Source organism: Poecilia reticulata, chromosome 9, assembly GCF_904066995.2.
Source record: "Poecilia reticulata chromosome 9, P_reticulata-male-v2, whole genome shotgun sequence".
In the NCBI taxonomy this organism is placed as follows: Eukaryota; Metazoa; Chordata; class Actinopteri; order Cyprinodontiformes; family Poeciliidae; genus Poecilia; species Poecilia reticulata.
In genome coordinates, this window is record NC_088838.1 from 11,926,748 (window position 1) to 11,947,316 (window position 20,569).

A 20,569-nucleotide genomic window follows, 5' to 3' on the forward strand; every position below is an offset into this window, starting at 1 on the left:
GCTCACCTGCAAAGAAACAGTACAAATCTAAACCTCTGATAAAACTCATGTTAATAGCACTATATGTTTTATTCATAAAACATAATATATTTTAGAATAATTTAGAGAAACAGCAAAAATGTTAAGTTTTCAAAATGTACATTTTTCTAAGAACTAATACAGTTTTAGAAAAATTCAGAGAAACCCTAAAAATATATGAGGGATAAACTTGCTTTTTATATTTTCAAAGCTTAATACCAAACTGCTGCTCCAGTATGTCCTTACTTATATGGAGAGTGAAGAGTGTCAATTGACAATAGATAACCATCCATCCATCCATTTTCTTGCACCCTTTTTCCCTCAGGGGTGCTGGTGCCCATCTCCAGCCAACGTTTTGGGCGAGAGGCAGGGTACACCTTGGACAGGTCGCCAGTCTGTTGCAGGGCAACACAGAGACACACAACCATGCACACACACACTCACACCTAGGGGCAATTTGGAGAGGCCAATTAACCTGGCAGTCATGTTTTTGGACTGTGGGAGGAAACTGGAGTACCCAGAGAAAACCCACGCATGCACAGGGAGAACATGCAAACTCCATACAGAAAGACCCCAGGCTGGGAATTGAACCCAGAACCTTCTTGCTGCAAGGCAACAGCTCTACCAACTGCCCCACTGTGCAGCCCACAATAGATAACTTATATAATAATTATTTAAGTTTGCCATTAATTTACTAAAACTCTTCACTGTCCATAGATCTGTCTTGACTACATGCACTGTATCTTCTTCCTTTTTCTGATTGCGCACCACAAGATTTACTCATTGAAGCCTTCCTTTTTTCCTCTCAACTTTTTAACATCCACTTATATGGTAAAACTTGTGCACATATGTCGCAGCACAAAATAAAAGAACATCTTTCATTTTAATCGCTGCTTCTTGCAGAAGTTAAACTGTCCTTGAGCAATGTAGTAAAACCTTTGTAATTGTCGATGCTGCCACCTGGAGGTGAAAAGTAGAAATGTACCCTGAACGTAGTTATGCATAACGTGTATCAAGCAGGTTTACTGTTTAAATACAGTAAATATTTAGTCGGTTTGTTCACAAGAATTACTTTCAATGGAACCTTTACAATTAGCCTCCATACAATCTGCTCTTTCAATAAACAGCTGTTGTACATGAGAATATGTAGAAATACTTAGGTTGTTCTGGGAATGTCCAGCTGGGACAGACATTCCTGAAAAGTATCTCAAATAAACAGCCACATGTAAACTCCCATTGGACAGTCTAAACTGTAAAATATTTATATAGTTTCAACATCTCCCTAGGCTAGTATTACTAACATCTCCTTGCTGTTGTTGGTTCTTTCTGCAGGAGTGAAACCTGTTTAAATGTGCAACAAACCTTCAGATTCAAAAGGAATAGGATCTACGTTGTTCAAAATCTTCTTGCAGGTGTCATACAAGTACCTAAGATGATCCCGCCCAAAAAAATATTTTCAAATGGTGTTGTCCTCGCGTGCCAACCAATAATGTAAGAACTGCTACTAATGTAATAATTGTTCTCATCTTAAATACAATAATATCAATTTTCTGTAAAAGGAAGCAGAAGAATGTGTGTAAATTAGAATTAAAATGATCTGTAATAATAGTCTATAATAATAATAATAATATTATTTTAACGCTTTGTTTCAGACTGAACCACTTTGTTTCCTAAAGGCAACACTCAGACATCAGAATGCCAAAACCAGACGAGTAGAAAAGACTCAATTGAATTTAAAGTATGTCGTGACCTGGATAGCCACCAGGGGGCAGTGCATATTTTTCTCTTTGTTTGTTCTCACTCCGTTGACACAGGAAGTAGAAACCAGCGGAAGCTTGTTGTGCGCTCGTGTTAGCAGCGGTTTTGTTACGTAGGAGAAACGCAATATTTCAGAGATTAATGAGAACGACTTTTATTTGAAATAGAAACATTAAACCGATGCGCTCGGTGTCTCATTGAAAAGTCAGAGTCAAGTCAGCTCTGTGAGCATTTGTAATTGGAGGAGCGGTGGAAGCTGAGAGAAAAGCGGCACCATGGCGGATGTTACCGCTCGTAACCTGCAGTATGAGTACAAAGCGGTGAGTATGTCAGAATATAAACACATGGATATTGCGATAATGGAGTTTGTTTTGTTTTTTTCGGCGAACTAGCTTTACATTATTGAGCTATAAGTAACGGCGTATCTTTATTTGGCTCCAGCATGTATCATAATATGTTTGTATCGAATGTGTAGAACTCAAACTTGGTGCTGCAAGCGGATCGCTCTCTGATCGACCGCACTCGGAGAGATGAGCCCACCGGTGAGGTGCTGTCGTTGGTGGGGAAGCTGGAGGGGACAAAGATGGGGGACAAATCTCAGAGGACCAAACCCCAGAAGCTGGAGGAACGACGAGATAAGTCAGTGCAGCCACACAAAAAAACAGCTACACATTTCATGACAGCAAGCTTTGCTATACCAAAGTGTGCAATATTGCAAACACAAAGTTGTCCTTACAGGACACCAGCCTTCACAAGTCTCAAGTTTGACACCTTCACTTGCCAAACAAATACATATTTTGCCAGTTGTATACATTAGCACAGTCCTACCTAAAAGTTGTTGTGGTCACTATAACTTTATTCTTCCAAAATAGGAGGAGAAAAAGAGATGAGGATAGACACGATATCAACAAAATGAAAGGCTTTACCCTCCTGTCTGAGGGCATTGATGAAATGGTGGGCATCGTGTACAAGCCCAAAACCAAAGAAACCAGAGAGACCTATGAAGTGTTGCTGAGCTTCATCCACGCAGCTTTAGGAGATCAGGTTAGTGACACTGAGACTCTAAACCTAGCGCTCATAATAAACCGCCTGCTGACGCGCTTTCGTCTGCAGCCTCGTGATATTCTGTGCGGAGCAGCCGATGAAGTGTTGGCGGTGCTGAAGAATGACAAAATGAGGGACAAAGAAAGGCGACGTGAAGTCGAACAGCTCCTTGGCCCGTCCGATGACACGCGCTATCACGTGCTGGTCAACCTGGGAAAGAAGATCACAGACTACGGAGGAGACAAGGACTTGCAGAATATGGGTCAGCAGTTATTAAAAGTTTGTTGTGGCACTTCTAATGCACGCTGGAATTTGACTTTATTTGAAATATCCTCAATTTCAGGAGAATATTTCAAATAATTTGGCTTTTCCAGATATAATTCTCTCTCCCAATGTCTGAAAGTTGTACCAATCCATTCATTTTGATGTGAGACATTTTCTAAAGCCTTATTAATGAAACTGTTCTTGTTACAAATCTACAGATGACAACATTGATGAAACATATGGCGTCAACGTACAGTTCGAATCTGATGAGGAAGTGAGTTTTATTGTTTATTAAAAATTTTGTTTTCTTTGTTTTAAGTGGTGCTTGTGCAACATGTTTCCTTTTGGTGCCGAGCTTGACTTTGAATCGTGATGCTCAAGCTGTGACAGAACTGGCGCTTAGAAGCTTATGAGCTCTTTTCTTCTTCCAAAGGAAGGAGATGAGGACCAGTTTGGTGAAGTACGAGACGAGCACTCGGATGAAGACAGCGAAGGAGAAGAAGCAGTTGTCTCCACCAGGCTAACGGCAAACGTAATTCCAGCATACCCATTGAGTTTTTCTCTCGCATTTTAGCTGTTATTTATTCAGAGTGTAATCAGAAATCCTTGCCTCTGTAGCTTGGTGAGGCGGGCGACGTGATGTCAGAGAAGAAGAAACAGTTACATCCTCGGGACATCGACGCCTTCTGGCTCCAACGTCAGCTCAGTCGGTTCTACGACGATGCCATCGTCTCACAAAAGAAGGCCGACGAAGTCTTGGAAATCCTCAAGGTTTGTCACATTGTTCGTGTTTGTGCTTTTTTTTTTAAATGGTGAGTGTAAATGTTTTAATATTCAGATTTGCCTTCTTGTGTTTCTTTGTTGAACCACAGACTGCGAGCGATGACAGAGAGTGTGAGAACCAGCTGGTGCTGCTTCTGGGCTTCAACACCTTTGACTTCATCAAAGTCCTCCGTCAGCACCGCCGCATGAGTAAGGCAGTCTGGTTCGAACCGTGTCCTCCCCGGATTGTTCAGCGTTGACTCATCTGACCTCTTCTTTCTGCCACACAGTTCAGTATTGCACCATGCTGGCCAGCGCTCAGAGCGAGGCAGAAAAGGAGCGGATCATTGGAAAGATGGAGTCGGATCAGGAGCTTTCAAAGATTCTCTACCAGCTGCAGGAGACTGAGAAGGAGGACATTATCAGAGTAAAGCATCCAGTCATAAAGACACACAGAGGTAAAACATATTATGTGCGACTTTTCACACTTTTTATCTTTTTGCACTTTAGGAAGAACGATCTCGCAGAGAGAGAGTGAGGAAGTCTCGGGTGGATGACTTGGAAGCTATGGACGTTGATCATGGAGAGGTAAATACTGCTTGGTTCAATTTCCATCTAGGGCTGAAACGATTGATCAAATTAATCCTGATTAATTGATTATTGATCCAAATAATTGTCAGAATAATCAATTTGTAAAATAATTATTAGCGCAGCCCTAGTTCCATCCACTAAGCCTTTATTTTGCAACATGAGGCTACTTGGATGATCTTTTGCTGTCTTTTTGGGCTCCAGTTGATAGAAACACAGGTGTATGTAGACATCTGATCAGCACTGGAGACATCAACGCCGATTCATTCCTGTTTTTCGTCCTCCCAACAGTCAGTGATGCCTCGGCAGCTTCTGGACCTGGAAGACTTGGCCTTCAGTCAAGGCAGCCACTTCATGGCCAACAAGCGATGCCAGCTGCCTGACGGCTCCTTTCGTAAGCAGCGTAAAGGTTACGAAGAAGTCCACGTGCCCGCTCTCAAGCCAAAACCCTTTGCTGACAACGAGGTTTGTTCTTTCATCCACTGTGAGGAAAATCTGGCATTTCCAAACTCCAAGCTTTTCAACTATTTGCTTTGTTTGGTATCAAGCTGCTTATGGTTGAGTTTATGTCCTGCATTCAGCCGTTTTCTTGTGCCACCAGGTACTTGTTTCCATTGACAAGTTGCCCAAGTACGCCCAGGCTGGATTTGAAGGCTTCAAAACTCTTAACCGCATTCAGAGCAAGCTGTTCAAGACCACCATGGAGACGGATGAAAACCTGCTGGTGTGCGCCCCTACGGTGAGCGAACCACATCGACACTGGAAAGCTGTCTTACTGCTGAGTTGAAGCGAGTTATCTCCTCTAAATGTGCGTGGTCGTCCTGCACACAGGGAGCCGGTAAGACCAACGTCGCCTTGATGGCGATGCTGAGGGAAATCGGGAAGCACATAAACATGGATGGAACAATCAACGTGGATGACTTTAAAATCATCTACATTGCACCCATGCGCTCCCTCGTACAGGAGATGGTGGGAAGTTTTGGCAAGGTGAGCATTTTGCCTCTTCAGCAACACTGCTTACATGCAGTGAAATTATTGCTTCAAATCAGTCCAGAGGTCATGATGCCTTCGTTTCTCTTTTTCTCAGCGTCTCGCAAGCTATGGCATCATCGTGTCTGAGCTGACCGGAGACCACCAGCTCTGCAAAGAGGAGATCAACGCCACTCAGATCATCGTCTGCACCCCTGAGAAATGGGACATCATCACTCGGAAAGGCGGTGAGCGCACCTACACCCAGCTAGTGCGCCTCATCATCATCGTAAGTCATGCCGCTAAACAAGTTTAGAAACTGAAAGCTAAAATAAATCCTTGAGGGTAACCAAGTCAGCGTTTTCTAGGATGAAATCCACTTGCTGCACGACGACCGCGGCCCCGTGCTGGAGTCCCTGGTGGCAAGGACCATCCGCAACGTGGAGCTGACCCAGGAGGACGTGCGGCTGATCGGTCTCAGCGCCACGCTTCCCAACTATGAAGACGTAGCCACCTGCCTGCGCGTTGATCCTGCTAAGGGGCTGTTTTACTTTGACAACAGGTGTTTATTGGGTTATAATCCCTGAGCCGACTGTTTCCTGTTTGGACGTGTCAGATTTGCGAGCTGTTTTTAATTCGTCTTTCCAGTTTCCGCCCTGTGCCCCTGGAGCAGACGTACGTTGGTATCACAGAAAAGAAAGCCATCAAACGTTTCCAAATCATGAATGAGATCGTTTATGAAAAGATCATGGAGCATGCTGGAAAGAACCAGGTGAGTTGTGATTGATTTAACACCCAGAGCTACTGTAATTAACAGTTTTGCTTTGACACTCTAGAAATATTTTCGTAGAAGATTTCTGGGGCTCTTTTTTTTTTTTATATACCTCTGTTGTCAGGAAACGAGCACCCCCCCCCCCCCCCCAACCCCCCCCCCCACCCCTGTTATCTGTTAACATGTCAGGTTAACAGTTTGACCATCTGTGAAACTTTCATGCACCCCTATAACTTTTTCCACATTTTTTTAAAGGTTTGGAGTGGCTTAACATAAGTTAGGACGTGTAATTGTTTTGATAGAGATAAAGTTTTGAGTGATTTTACTTAACTTTTAAACCGTATCTGCTATGGATGAGAGTAGCAATGTGACGATTTCATTATATTTAATTTATAATTTAAGTCTTTCTGTCTGCAGTCAAAATGAAGGTGTGTTTTGACTTTGATCTGCAGTGACTGAGACTCCTTTTGTTTACTTTCACTTGTGAGTAAATCTGATGCTCATTTGTCTCCCAAAAGGTCCTGGTATTTGTCCACTCCAGGAAAGAGACAGGAAAGACCGCCAGAGCTATTCGGGACATGTGCTTGGAGAAGGACACTCTGGGTCTGTTCCTGAGAGAGGGTTCTGCTTCTACTGAAGTGTTGAGAACCGAGGCAGAACAATGCAAAGTCAGTAAAACATCACCAGACCAGACCATCAAAAGGTTTTCAGTGTTAGCTGCTTGATCTGAGTTAAAGATTTCTCTCTCTTTCAGAACTTGGAGCTAAAGGATTTGCTTCCTTATGGCTTTGCGATCCATCACGCTGGGATGACCAGAGTGGACCGTACGCTGGTGGAGGATCTGTTCGCAGATCGACACATCCAGGTTCTGGTGTCCACAGCCACTCTGGCTTGGGGTGTAAACCTGCCAGCTCACACCGTCATCATCAAGGGAACCCAGGTTTACAGCCCAGAGAAAGGCAGATGGACGGAGCTGGGAGCACTGGACATTTTACAGGTCTGTCTGGGTAGCTGGTGTTTTGATTTGCTGAAAAGTTGATAAACTTTGGTGCCTGAAATCCTTAAATGCTTTGAATTTCATTTAGGTGTTTTCAAGGTTTGGAGAAGAGTTTGATTCTGTATAAAGTCATTTAACAGGATTGATATTCAAAATACACAGTTTGGTAATAAAGTGCAATCTAACGTTTGGTTAAAAGCCTAAATTTCAAAAATGTTATTTACATCTGAACACAGACATTTTCATACACCTTATAAAGACTGAAGTGAAATCAGACCAAACTTTTTTTTTTTTAGGTAATTTACAATTACAAAAAATATTTCTACTTTCAAAAAGCCATAAAACCTAATGAGAACATGGTTTGGAAATCTTTCTTTGTATATTGTGTTTAAGCTTTTAATTTGAGCAGGAATGTAATTTACCTTTGATTTGTTTGGATCCTTTCAATGTAGTGAATAATTATTCTTCCTAATTTCCCAATGACTTTAGTGATTTACTTAATTGAAATAGATCTTGGCTTATATTTTTTATACATTAAAACAACGTTGTTGAAATTTTGGAGTTTTTTTTAATTATTATTTGTTAAATTTGTGTTTTGCTCTCAGACAAGTCAGGTGAATAGTGAGAGAGACTTTTCAAAAAATCTTGTTATATTTAGTGTTTTACATAGCAGGGATAATCACCAGACATTATTAATGTAAGCAATAAATTATGCCATACATCAGTAGAAATGAAACCTGCCGCTTGATTTCAGATGCTGGGTCGAGCCGGCCGTCCGCAGTACGACACCAAGGGAGAGGGAATCCTGATCACGTCTCACGGAGAGCTGCAGTATTACCTGTCCCTGCTGAACCAGCAGCTGCCCATAGAGAGCCAGATGGTGGCGAAGCTCCCTGACATGCTCAACGCAGAGATAGTGCTGGGAAACGTTCAGAATGTTAAGGTGAGTGACAGACAAACCGAAGAAACAAAATCACATTTAGATTACCCGTAGTTAATTTGGTGCATTTGCCGCCGCAGGATGCTGTGAACTGGCTCGGCTATACCTACTTGTACGTGCGCATGCTTCGCAACCCGACGCTGTATGGAGTATCCCACGACGACCGAAGTTTGGACCCGCTGCTGGAGAGGCGCAGGATGGACCTGATTCACACGGCCGCCAACGTCCTGGACAAGAACAACCTCATTAAATACGACAAGAGGACAGGAACCTTCCAGGTCTGCCAACTAGCTCTCAGTAATGCGTAACGATCCCCATTATAGTAAATTTGCAGTAAGCTAATCGGTTTTTTATTTATCATTACATAAAGGTAACAGACCTGGGTCGCATTGCCAGCCACTTCTACATCACCCACGACTCCATTCAGACCTACAACCAGCTGCTGAAGCCCACGCTCAGTGAGATCGAACTCTTCAGAGTCTTTTCACTGTCCTCAGAGTTCAGGAACATCACAGTGAGAGAGGTCTGCTGGCCGGAGACAAACATGGGGACTATATTCTATCCCTAGTCGATCCACTGTAGACTTCTTGTAATACAAAACAAAGACAAAATGTTTCTCTTTTAGGAGGAAAAACTTGAGCTTCAGAAGCTTCTGGAAAGAGTTCCCATTCCTGTAAAGGAGAGCATCGAGGAGCCTAGCGCCAAGGTAACATAATCGAGCTTTAGTAAGTTTAGTAGTTGTTGACGAGGTTATTCATATTTGAATGTGTTTGCGTCAACTTTGTTTCAGATTAATGTTCTGCTTCAAGCGTTCATCTCACAGCTCAAACTGGAAGGCTTCGCCCTGATGGCAGACATGGTTTACGTCACACAGGTACAGCAAGAACAGTTTGTTTTACAGCTTAGCATCTCCGTATTCTGCAGTTTTCTGTAAAAGAATAATTGTATTTTTCTTTCTTCAGAGTGCTGGTCGTTTAATGCGGGCCATATTCGAGATCGTGCTCAACCGAGGCTGGGCCCAGCTCACAGACAAGACCATGAACCTCTGCAAGATGATTGACAAACGGATGTGAGTGGGATTGTCAGCGCTAAGCTAGCATCATTTACATGTCGAGGGAGGGAAGTCGTTTATGGTTGGTGTTTCCGGCGTGAACAGGTGGCAGTCGATGTCCCCGCTGCGGCAGTTCAGGAAGCTGCCTGAAGAGGTCGTCAAGAAGATCGAGAAGAAAAACTTCCCCTTCGAGCGTCTCTATGATCTCAACCACAATGAGATTGGTGAGCGCTGTGTTTTTTGTTTCTTTTTTTTAACCTCGCTCTCGTAGTTAAAAAAGCTAACGAACATTTATTTGTTCAGGTGAGCTGATCCGCATGCCGAAGATGGGTAAGACCATTCATAAATACGTGCACCAGTTCCCCAAGCTCGACCTGGCTGTCCACATTCAGCCCATCACTCGCTCCACGCTCAAAGTGGAGCTGACCATCACACCGGACTTCCAGTGGGATGATAAGGTCGGTTAAACTCCCAGCACGGTTCCTTTGTCGCCTCTCACTCCTCCTTTGCTTCGTCTCAGACTTTTTATTTTCTCGCCCAGATTCACGGATCGTCTGAAGCCTTCTGGATCCTGGTGGAGGATGTCGACAGCGAGGTCATCCTCCACCATGAGTACTTCCTGCTTAAGGCCAAGTACGCCCAGGACGAGCACCTTGTGACCTTCTTCGTTCCGGTGTTTGAGCCTTTACCTCCACAGTACTTCATCCGCGTCGTCTCGGACCGATGGCTCTGTAAGCAGCCTTCAGGATTCTCCTGCTGTCTGTGTTAGCTCTTCAACCAGCAGGTTTTATTCTTTGTTTTTCTGTTAGCTTGTGAGACGCAGCTGCCCGTGTCCTTCCGTCACCTTATCCTACCTGAAAAGTACCCGCCACCCACGGAGCTGCTGGATCTGCAGCCGCTGCCTGTCACCGCGCTCCGAAACTCTGCCTTCGAGGCTCTTTATCAGAACAAGTTCCCTTTCTTTAACCCCATCCAAACACAAGGTACACAACGTGAAACAGGACTTTTCAACTTGAGTCTAGATCAGGACGGACTTCACTGCTCATTTAACATCTTATTTACTCTTTTTTTCAGTCTTCAATGCTGTGTACAACAGTGATGATAATGTGTTTGTTGGAGCTCCAACTGGGAGCGGAAAGACCATATGTGCAGAGTTCGCCATCCTGAGAATGCTGCTGCACAACTCAGAGGGTCGCTGCGTCTACATCACCCCAATGGAGGCGCTGGCGGAGCAGGTGCAAAGTCACAAATCTCAAGCAAAAACATCAAACCTTCCTTATTAATTAGCTAGAAGACATACGAGACATTGCAGGGACTCAACATCTCGTAATGTTACAAAAACAAACTGTAGCATGTTGTATTGGGGTTCATATGTTGGATCAATACAAAATAATCTGTACCAGTAGGCCTGAAACAATTAATCATGATTAATCGATTAAAATAATCGTCAGCCAATTTGGTAATCACTTATTTGTTAACTTAGGATAGAGATGCTAAAAATTGTCATTTGCTGAGAGAACAGCACACTTACAGCAGTAATTAAGCCAAAACTGTGAAAAATAAATTATATTTGAACTTCTCACGTGGCATTTTTAGCTTCTCCTGGTTCAAATTATGAACAAAAATATCTTATTAAGCACCCTTTGCTATTCATTTATTAATCCAAACAAAGGAAAGCTGTGCTACTGCACACCAGGTAATAAAATGTTTATTTTCTTATTTAAAAAAGGGAACTTATTTATTTGTATTTTTTATGAATTTCTAAGTGGTAAAATGAAAAGTCTATGTATTAATTATTAGTTACAGCCCTACCTATCAGTGAAGTGGAAGAAATATGATTTTTAAAATATTTTAAGTGCATTTGTGTTTTGCCCCATTAATTTAGTTTGTGGGACATCACTTTTGTCTCCTTGACACATTTGACTTTGACTAGGCCACTCTTAACATGAGAAAATTGTAGCTCTTGTTTGATTTTAAAAGTCTCACACATTTTTTAACTGGTTTTTACTGAAAAAAGTGATCCCCACAGCATAATACGCCCGTTATTATTTGTTTCTTTTATGTACTTCTATGCACTTGATTAAATAACAAACAAAGGTAACATTTTATTTGAAGGGGTGTGCATAAGACTGATTTGACATTGTCATAAACATGACATAACACCTGTCATGAACATGAAGGAGTCTTTATGAATGCTTATGACAGTTGTCATGAAGTGTCATTCGGTAAATAATGACTCTTTTAATGCAAAGTTGCTCTAAAGGTTGCATTAAAAGTCCATTAAAAATGCAAACTTTGCATTAAATTATTATAATTTACAGAATCATGCAAAGTTGGCATTTTTAATGTACTTTCAATGCAACTTTTAGAGCAACTTTGCATTAAAAGAGTCATTATTTACCAAATGACACTTCATGACAACAGTCATAAACATTCATAAAGACCTCTTTATGTTCATGACAGGTGTTATGTCATGTTTATGACAGTGTCAGGTCAGTCTTATGCACACCCCTTCAAATAAAGTGCTACCCAAACAAGTTCATTTTATTCATTGATTGGGTGGATTCTGAAGGTTACACTGGATTATTGAAGTAAATGGGGTTAAATACAAATCTATGCCACACCTCACAGATTACTATGTGTGAAAATCTTAGAAAACTATGCATTGTTTCTTCCTCTTCACATGTATGTGCCACAAGAATGCAGGTTTGTGACTGTAATGTGATCAAAATGTAAAAAGAAAAGAAAATGCTGAAAATAGTTTTGATCTTCGTAAACACGGATTCTTGTCTCTCAGGTGTTTGTTGACTGGCACCAGAAGTTTCAGGATATCCTGAACAAGAAGGTGGTTCTGCTGACGGGAGAAACCAGCACGGATCTGAAGCTGCTGGGAAAAGGCGACATCATCGTCAGCACCCCGGACAAATGGGACATCCTGTCTCGTCGCTGGAAACAGCGAAAGAACGTCCAGAACGTCAGCCTCTTCATCGTGGATGAGACGCACCTCATCGGAGGAGAAAACGGAGTAAGAACAAAGAGCAGTCAAGATTCACGTTAGCTGTTTTTTTTTTTGTGTTGTATAAAATTAATTGATACTCCCACTAGCCTGTGCTGGAGGTCATCTGCTCGAGGATGAGGTACATTTCCTCTCAAATCGAGCGCCCCATCCGCATCGTGGCTCTCAGCTCGTCGTTGTCCAACGCCAAGGACGTGGCTCACTGGCTGGGCTGCAGCACCACCGCTACGTTCAACTTCCACCCAAACGTCAGACCTGTGCCTCTGGAGCTGCACATCCAGGTATGCTCACACGTGACTGCTGTAACGGACGAATCACCTGTCAGGATTCCTAACGTTCTGTCAACGCTCGCGTGTCGCTGCAGGGCTTCAACGTGAGCCACACTCAGACCCGCCTGCTGTCCATGGCCAAGCCGGTGTATCACGCCATCATGAAGCACTCTCCCTCCAAGCCGGTCGTTGTGTTCGTCCCATCCCGTAGGCAGACCCGCCTCACCGCCATCGACATCCTCACCTTCTGCGCCGCCGATGTCGTCCCTCAGAGGTCAGCCTTCGTTTTGAGACAGAGATTTAAAGGGGCAGTATTATGTAAAATTAGCTTTACATCATGTTATAATGTGATTTCTTCATCTAAAGCATACATAGTGTTGCTTTGATTTTTTCATGCATGTTTGAGAAATCCTTGGGAACTGAAGGCAACACAGCTACCATGTGCCTGGAAAGTGCTTAACGCCGCCCTTTTAAGAGTGAAGGAAGCTCATCTGAAGGAAGTATTTCCTCTCTTCAGGTTCCTGTACTGCTCTGAGAAAGAACTGGCTCCATTCCTGGAGAAAATAAACGACCCGACTTTGAAGGAAACTCTAGCCAACGGAGTGGGGTACCTGCACGAGGGCCTGACTGTCACTGAGCGCCGGATAGTTGAGCAGCTTTTTAACTCTGGTATAAAACAACCCCGACCCACAGAGAGTTTCAGGACTAAAGAAGAAAAATACAAAAACATAACAGCTTTCTGGTGTATTTAACTTCCTGTCCTGGTACAGGTGCTGTCCAGGTGGTGGTCTCCTCACGTTCGCTCTGCTGGGGCATCAACGTCTCTGCCCATCTTGTCATTGTCATGGACACCCAGTACTATAATGGAAAAATCCACGCGTAAGACTCTTGGAGAGTTGACTTAAAACAGTTTGCAAAAAAAAAAAAAAGTCATTTCCTTGACATTTTCTTTTGTTTTAGGTATGTGGACTATCCCATATATGATGTTCTCCAGATGGTCGGCAAGGCAAACAGGCCCATGCTGGATGATGAGGGGCGCTGTGTTATCATGTGTCAGGGATCTAAGAAGGTATGTACTTCTAACATTGTATTAAAAGGTTTAAGTTGTCAAATGTGCCAAAACGTTTTATCTGATCAATCGTCAGAATAATTGGTTACTAAAATAATTGTTAGTTGCAGCCCTAAACGAGTTAAAGTATTCCAATAATTTGTTAGAATTTCAGTTTTTCAGAATTTTTTTTTGCTAAAGACCCACAAAGATGGATTTTATTAAAATGTCACCACTGATGTGCCTTTTCCCCATAGGACTTCTTCAAGAAGTTCCTGTATGAGCCCCTGCCGGTGGAGTCCCATCTGGATCACTGTCTCCACGACCACTTCAACGCCGAGATCGTCACCAAGACGGTCGAGAACAAGCAAGACGCCGTCGACTACCTGACCTGGACGTTCCTCTACCGACGGATGACGCAGAACCCCAACTACTACAACCTGCAAGGTGAGGATCGGCCTGTAAACACCTGACTGATCAGGTCGAGGGAAAGGCTCGAAGGAGATCTGAGCGCCATCCTCTAATCCTGGCAGGCATGTCCCATCGCCACCTGTCTGATCACCTGTCTGAGCTGGTGGAAAACACCCTGCATGACCTGGAGCAGTCCAAGTGCATCAGCATCGAGGACGAAATGGACGTCGCTCCGCTCAACCTGGGAATGATCGCTGCTTACTACTACATCAACTACACAACAATCGGTTTGTACCGACACGGCCCTGCTGACGTTTGGAGGATTTTCATATGGGATGCTGAACATCGCTGTTGTTTTGCTGTTGTGTTGGGCAGAGTTGTTCAGTATGTCCCTGAACGCCAAGACGAAGATCCGCGGGTTGATTGAGATCATCTCCAACGCAGCTGAATACAAGAACATTCCCATCAGGCACCACGAAGACGCGCTTCTCCGACAGGTAAATGGGGAAAGATGCAAACAATGTATCCACTTACTATTATCGAATAATGGTTTATTATTTAAAAATTATTACATTCGTTCCAGTCGATTAGCTTATAACGTTAGCTTAGAACTTCTTTCAGTGTTGTAGTTTGACCTCCATCCAGCAGAGGGTGCTGTTGGTCATCCTTACCTGGAACCAGTTGATACAGGAATAAAGATGGCAGGAACATACCAGAACAGGAAAGAGAAACGGTCCAAACAGAGTCCAGTGTGTGATGCAAACCGCACTTTATGCGCTTCTGTTTTGAAATATAAAAATTCGACAAACTCCTTCAGTTTCATCTCTTCCAGGGAAGCAGCGTCAATTTGTCTTGACCAAAAAACTGATTTCCGAAGAAAGAGAGGTGGAAGGCATAAAAGAGAAAAATTGTGACATAATAGAAAAACATGATGCCAGTTATTAGGGCACTTGACTTCCTCAAAGAAAACCTTTGAACACATCTGTGTTTATGAGGGATTGTGGTTTACATATTTCATTCTTTTCATCTTTTATTTCTATTCAGCAACCCAAGAGGTTCCTGTTTTAAGTTTTAGATACATATCTAAGTTTAATATTGTAAAAAAAAAAATGTATATAAAGATGTGCTTCTTTTGTAAATTCAGCGTATTGTGGAAAGATGGTTGGTCCTTTTGTTACAAGAGAAAACCCGGGTTTTTAAGAAAATGCCCACTTATCAATTAATAGTCAATCGATAATCTCAATTAATTTTAGACTAACTCACTAATTGATGATTTCCATCCCTAGTTTGTTGCTGAGTGTATATTTTGTTTTAATTTTTTAGCTGGCACAGAAAGTCCCTCACAAGCTGAACAACCCGAAGTTCAACGATCCTCACGTGAAGACCAACCTGCTGCTGCAGGCCCACCTCTCCAGGATGCAGCTGAGCGCCGAGCTCCAGTCAGACACGGAGGAGATCCTGAGCAAGGTCGGGATTCCCCGTCTGATGACTCGGCTCGTTGGGTTTTCGTTCCAGACCGCAACGAGTTTAAATCGTTTTCCCCGTTTGCAGGCGATCCGTCTGATTCAGGCCTGCGTTGACGTGCTGTCCAGTAACGGCTGGCTGAGCCCCGCCCTGGCTGCCATGGAGCTGGCGCAGATGGTCACCCAGGCCATGTGGTCCAAGGACTCGTACCTGAAGCAGCTGCCCCACTTCACCTCAGACCACATCAAGCGCTGCACTGACAAAGTGAGTGGCGCTTCAGTGGCGATAATAGAGCACATGATGCAGAATTAAGACGATAATTCTGCTTGTTCCGTCTTCAGGGTGTGGAGAGCATCTTTGACATCATGGAAATGGAGGACGAGGACAGAACGTCTTTGCTGCAGCTCTCCGACGGACACATGGCCGACGTGGCTCGCTTCTGTAACCGCTACCCCAACATCGAGCTTTCTTATGACGTAGCGGAGAGGGACAACATCAAAAGGTTCGTACGCTCTCAGATGTTAAATTGCCTTGTAGACACATTCGTTCATTTTGGCGGGTTATATTCTAACATAATATGCCTAAAGCGAAATCAAAACTGGCCAAATTAATCTGTCTGAAGACCAATGCATGCCTCATTTTACAGATTTTTACCACCAAAAAGTTTAAAGAACCATGTGGGGTTTTTTTCTTCTAATTTCTAATCCTGCATTATTTTAGAATATAAAATTCTAATAAAAGGCATAAATAGTTTCATCATCTTCAAAAATGTAAGTGAACATCAGGTTAGTCATTTGACCACCTAAGATTTTTTTAGACAATCTTAGAAATACATAAAAATGCAAATAAATAATTGAACTTCTTTCGTTCTTTCTTTACACATTTGCTTACAAAGAAGGTTTTTCATCTTAAATGTAGAACGTGTTTATATATGTTTTGTACAGTTTTGGCTTAATTACAGCACTGAGGGTGATCAGCATATATATACTCCACCTAGCGATTATTGGTTAATAATTGATTAATCGCGATTGCTTCAACCCTAATTGCTGTGTATTTTCACAGCGGCAGTCCAGTTCTGGTCCAGGTGCAGCTCGAGCGAGAGGAAGAGGTGACCGGTCCAGTCATCGCACCACTCTTCCCTCAGGTCAGTGTCACTGTACGCCTCATTTTCCATCATCCTTCCATTATCCAAACATGACTGACATGTGGAAATATGTAATTGTTGCAGAAACGTGAGGAGGGCTGGTGGGTGGTCATAGGAGACCCCAAGTCGAACAGCCTCATCTCTATCAAGAGGCTGACTCTTCAGCAGAAAGCAAAGGTGAAAAAAAAAAAAAGGCAAACGCTGCAACTACAACGCTCCGTGAAGCAACATCCTGACACCATTTTTGTTGTCTCTGCAGGTGAAGCTGGACTTTGTTGCGCCGGCTATGGGCGTCCATAACTACACCCTGTACTTTATGAGCGACGCTTACATGGGCTGTGACCAGGAGTACAAATTCAGCGTGGATGTGAAAGAGGCCGACAGCGAGGGGGAAAGTGACTCAGACTAAGCAGTAAATTTTTTTAATTAGTCGGAGGGAATCAAGGGGTTTATTTTTTTTTTTGTCCTTTAGATGCTCAACCTGATTTATGTACTTTTGCTTTACCTGTCAGCATGTCTCAATACTTATTAAAGTTCAGTGTCATTTTATCTGGTAGTTTTCTTTACGTTTGAAACACCTGATCGTTGAATTCCAGTCCAAAATTAGTGTCCATCTGTCCATCTTTAGTCTCAGTTACATGACAGTAATGTATTGTTTGATTTAACTGCGGTAACCAAGGCAACCTAGACTCTTCTGAAGATGGTTTGCTGTAAAAGACGCTGCAGTCTCACAGCAGATTGTTTCAAATAGAAACAAGCACTCTGGTTATGTTGTGAATTTAAACTATATGGAAATCTAATTCCTCCTCTACATGTTTTTAGTATCATGTACTGTCTGAAAAGATTTTTTTTAAATAAAGGATCCATTTGTGGTTATGTTTAATATTCTGTATTTATAAAAAACTTTCAAGCAATTTTCATAGGATACCATTTCCAAAATGCAGACTCAAAAGCACACTGCAGTATTTATCTCATCATAAACAAACGCAAAACATTTACCTGAAATTGCAGAGAAAGAAAGAAAAAAAAAAAAAACAAAGCAACCTTTCACCAACAAAATCAGGTCCAAAAACTACAGAATCAGTCTAATTCTTCTTCTTATTTGAATCTCCAAATTACAATCTCTCCATTGTCGCTGCAGGAAGCCAGTAGGCCCGCCTCCTTCGGGTTCCAGGAAACACAATTAGCATCCTGGTTGTGACCTTTGGTCGCCTGGGCGACGAGCGAAAAGACTGGCTCATCAGGACTGGCCGTCACGTCCTCCTTGAAAACTCTCACTGCGTCGTCACCGCAGGCAGTCGCCAGAGCGCCCGTCAGTTGACACCTGAACAGATGTGATTTATTCAAGTCAGAAAATAACTCCACTTTCATAGAGAAAAAATGTTTTAAGGCTGATTATAGAAATGATAATGGTAGAATAGCTACCGAGACGTTTTTTAATCTACAATGATGAGCATTTTACTTTGGTAATAATTTGGTGAAATTTCAAGCATTTTTTTATTTTTATTACAGCTAATAGAAAGTAGAAAAAATGGTGTTGGTGACTGACAGCTGCGCAACTATCAGGACGTCACATTCATCGTAAATGTGACCCTATCTGGATCCTAGCGATATGGAGCAATTGGGAAATTAGCTATAAGCCATCAGCTTATAAATAAACACTAAAATGTATCAAAAGGGCTGATTAAGCTGTCAAACAATAATAACATAAGTCACTGATGCACCCAATCTTCATGGCATTAACAGGCTTGGGGTTGTCTTACCAGGCGACATCATACACCGTTCGTCCATGGTACCCAGACAAGGTGCAAACACACTTCCAGGAGAGGTTCCCTTTAAACAAGCAAAAAGTTACTTCATTTTTCTTCGCAACACACGACGACAAAAGTGCTGCTGTCCACCATAAACTCACCTTGCCCATTCTCGCTGGGATACTCTTTCCAAATCTTCACGGTGCGGTCGTCGCTGCAGGAGGCCATCCTCTCCCCCGCAGCATCGAAACACAAACTCCACACTGTGGATGTGTGGCCCTGCAAGGTGGCCTGGCACTCCCAGTCGTCGTCTTCCTCTTTGTAAATGCAGATGTTGTTGTCATAGCTGGCTGAAGCCAGAAGCTGTGCAAACAAAAAGCCTTGTTACAGCCTGATGTCAAGCTAAGGTATGATTCAGATGCGAGGGGTCAGGGGCTACCTCCTTCTTGGGGTGCCACGCAACATGCTTGACATCTTGTGTGTGAGAGTTCAACACGGTAACGCACTCGTATTCTTCATCTTCATCCACTGAAACGCACAAACGAATTGTGTTTGTACACAAGCTAAGAGCTAGAGTTAATTTAGTGATTTACAACAAAGGATTTCACTTTAGTTTTGGTGAAAACAAACCTTCCCAAACCCAGACGCTCTTGTCTCGGCTGCAGGTGGCCAGGAGGTTCCCTGAAGGAGCCCACGCCACGCATTTGACCTCGTTTTCGTGTCCTTCCAGGACGGTCAAGCTCTAGAAGACAAGCTCAAAAGTTCAGAAGTTTTTTTGGAAATTCACTGGCTGAACAAGAAAAGTTTCATCTAACCTCAAAGTCATCGTTCTTTTTTTTCCAGATGCACGTGGTAGCATCAAAACTGGCAGAGGCCAGATAATTGCCACAAGGAGACCAGGCCACCTTCCTCACAGTGCGCTGGTGACCATCCAGCAGCACGGTCTTACAGATCCAAGAGTCACCTGGGGGGGAAAAAAATGCAGCTAAAAATGGCACCAAAAGATTCATCCTTTAATCTCATTCAACAAACACCGTTAAGAGATCAGACTTGGAAAACTCCCATTTGGGGCAAATGGACAAATCGGTCCTACTCATAACACAGAGAACTACTTCAATAGTGTAAAAGTGACATTTTCTGTTTTCATGTGGTATTTGGCTTTTTTTTTAAATTGAAAATACAGAAATGTAATACTAAAATGTTTGTTTTAGAGTATATAAAAACAGGCCATGTCCAAAACACATGGATTAGAGTCACAGCAACACCTAACGGAGAGGATGCAATCCAGGTGGACCCCAGCTGGCAAGGGTTTTTGTGAGCTACCTTAAATTGTGATGAAGATGAACGAGCTCAAAGTGAAGTTTTACTTAAACTGAGGACCGTTTTCTAAGAATGACCTTGTTAGCATCATTTATCTACAGAAACATGACCCACCTGTCCATGTTTTAAATGTTAGTGTTGTGCGCTACCGCTCGTGTTATTGACAGCTCACCCTCTCGCCCCCATATCCGGATGGCCTTGTCACCCCCGCATGAAGCCAGCAGGGTCCCGTTAGGGCTCCAGGAGACGAACCAGCAGCGGGAGTCCGGGTGCGCGCTGATCCTCTGAACCAGGGACAGAACCTCCTTCATGGCTACTCAAAATATTTCACGCAGTTGTGAAGCGTCGATACTTCCGTGTCTACTTTTTACGCCCGGTAGTACGAAGCCCACTTGTCATTTATCAGCATGTGGAGCAGCAGAAATGAGTGAGGATCGTTTATGTAGTAACGAACAAAGTAAAACAGTATCTTACAGGGATGTCTACAACGGAAATGTTGCCATGTTTGCTTATCAGAGGCTGCGCGCGTTGCATTCTGGATCACTTCCGTTCTCTGACGCTGCTAGACACGCACCATTTGTCAAACTCTCCTCTACTCGCCGGCGAGAGCGGTGGACACCCACTTCGGCTGAAATAAAAATACAAGTTATGTCCGTGTCGTCTTAGAAAAACGATTGAACATTTGTTTCTGTGTAATAAATTGCTGGCTGAGTATCAAGCAGGAGTAATTTAAATATATTGTTAGAACACGTTTCCTTTGTTGGCATTTAATGAAACTTTGTAAACAAACTTAATGTGAAAAGAAATCCCTGACCTTGCACCAACATAGTAACTAAACAGCAAACACTTTACTCTCAATTTATGAGGGGAAACTCCTCCCACTCCACTACGTCATCACGTCTAGCCGAGTGACACGCCTGCTGAATGTTAAGGAATAAATATACTGACTTTTAGAGTACTTTGATTTGAAATGAGGCAAAAAA

General features: G+C 42.9%; 2 protein-coding genes across 2 annotated transcripts; one reads left to right on the plus strand and one right to left on the minus strand.

Annotated features, from left to right (window-relative positions):
* Positions 1 to 1,829: 1,829 nt before the first annotated feature.
* Positions 1,830 to 17,064, plus strand: snrnp200 (small nuclear ribonucleoprotein 200 (U5)). Its single transcript, XM_008419116.3, has 44 exons — positions 1,830 to 2,096; positions 2,252 to 2,415; positions 2,649 to 2,820; positions 2,890 to 3,082; positions 3,303 to 3,358; positions 3,518 to 3,616; positions 3,703 to 3,855; positions 3,957 to 4,056; positions 4,137 to 4,273; positions 4,357 to 4,434; positions 4,726 to 4,899; positions 5,036 to 5,173; positions 5,266 to 5,421; positions 5,522 to 5,692; positions 5,772 to 5,965; positions 6,052 to 6,175; positions 6,694 to 6,843; positions 6,930 to 7,172; positions 7,927 to 8,115; positions 8,193 to 8,390; positions 8,483 to 8,635; positions 8,738 to 8,818; positions 8,903 to 8,986; positions 9,075 to 9,181; positions 9,269 to 9,387; positions 9,467 to 9,621; positions 9,705 to 9,894; positions 9,973 to 10,146; positions 10,238 to 10,398; positions 11,961 to 12,188; positions 12,269 to 12,460; positions 12,544 to 12,722; positions 12,966 to 13,117; positions 13,219 to 13,327; positions 13,409 to 13,517; positions 13,754 to 13,943; positions 14,030 to 14,194; positions 14,283 to 14,404; positions 15,231 to 15,374; positions 15,459 to 15,635; positions 15,713 to 15,873; positions 16,434 to 16,515; positions 16,600 to 16,692; positions 16,775 to 17,064. Exons 1-44 carry the CDS (start codon positions 2,052 to 2,054, stop codon positions 16,922 to 16,924), a joined length of 6,411 nt encoding a protein of 2,136 aa, XP_008417338.1. The 5' UTR covers positions 1,830 to 2,051; the 3' UTR covers positions 16,925 to 17,064.
* Positions 17,065 to 17,377: 313 nt separating this feature from the next.
* ciao1 (cytosolic iron-sulfur assembly component 1) lies at positions 17,378 to 20,387 on the minus strand. Its single transcript, XM_008419115.2, has 7 exons — positions 19,759 to 20,387; positions 19,082 to 19,230; positions 18,897 to 19,008; positions 18,706 to 18,794; positions 18,428 to 18,629; positions 18,279 to 18,348; positions 17,378 to 17,839 (listed from the first exon to the last, which is right to left on the minus strand). Exons 1-7 carry the CDS (start codon positions 19,895 to 19,897, stop codon positions 17,614 to 17,616), a joined length of 987 nt encoding a protein of 328 aa, XP_008417337.2. The 5' UTR covers positions 19,898 to 20,387; the 3' UTR covers positions 17,378 to 17,613.
* Between the last annotated feature and the right edge of the window lie 182 nt (positions 20,388 to 20,569).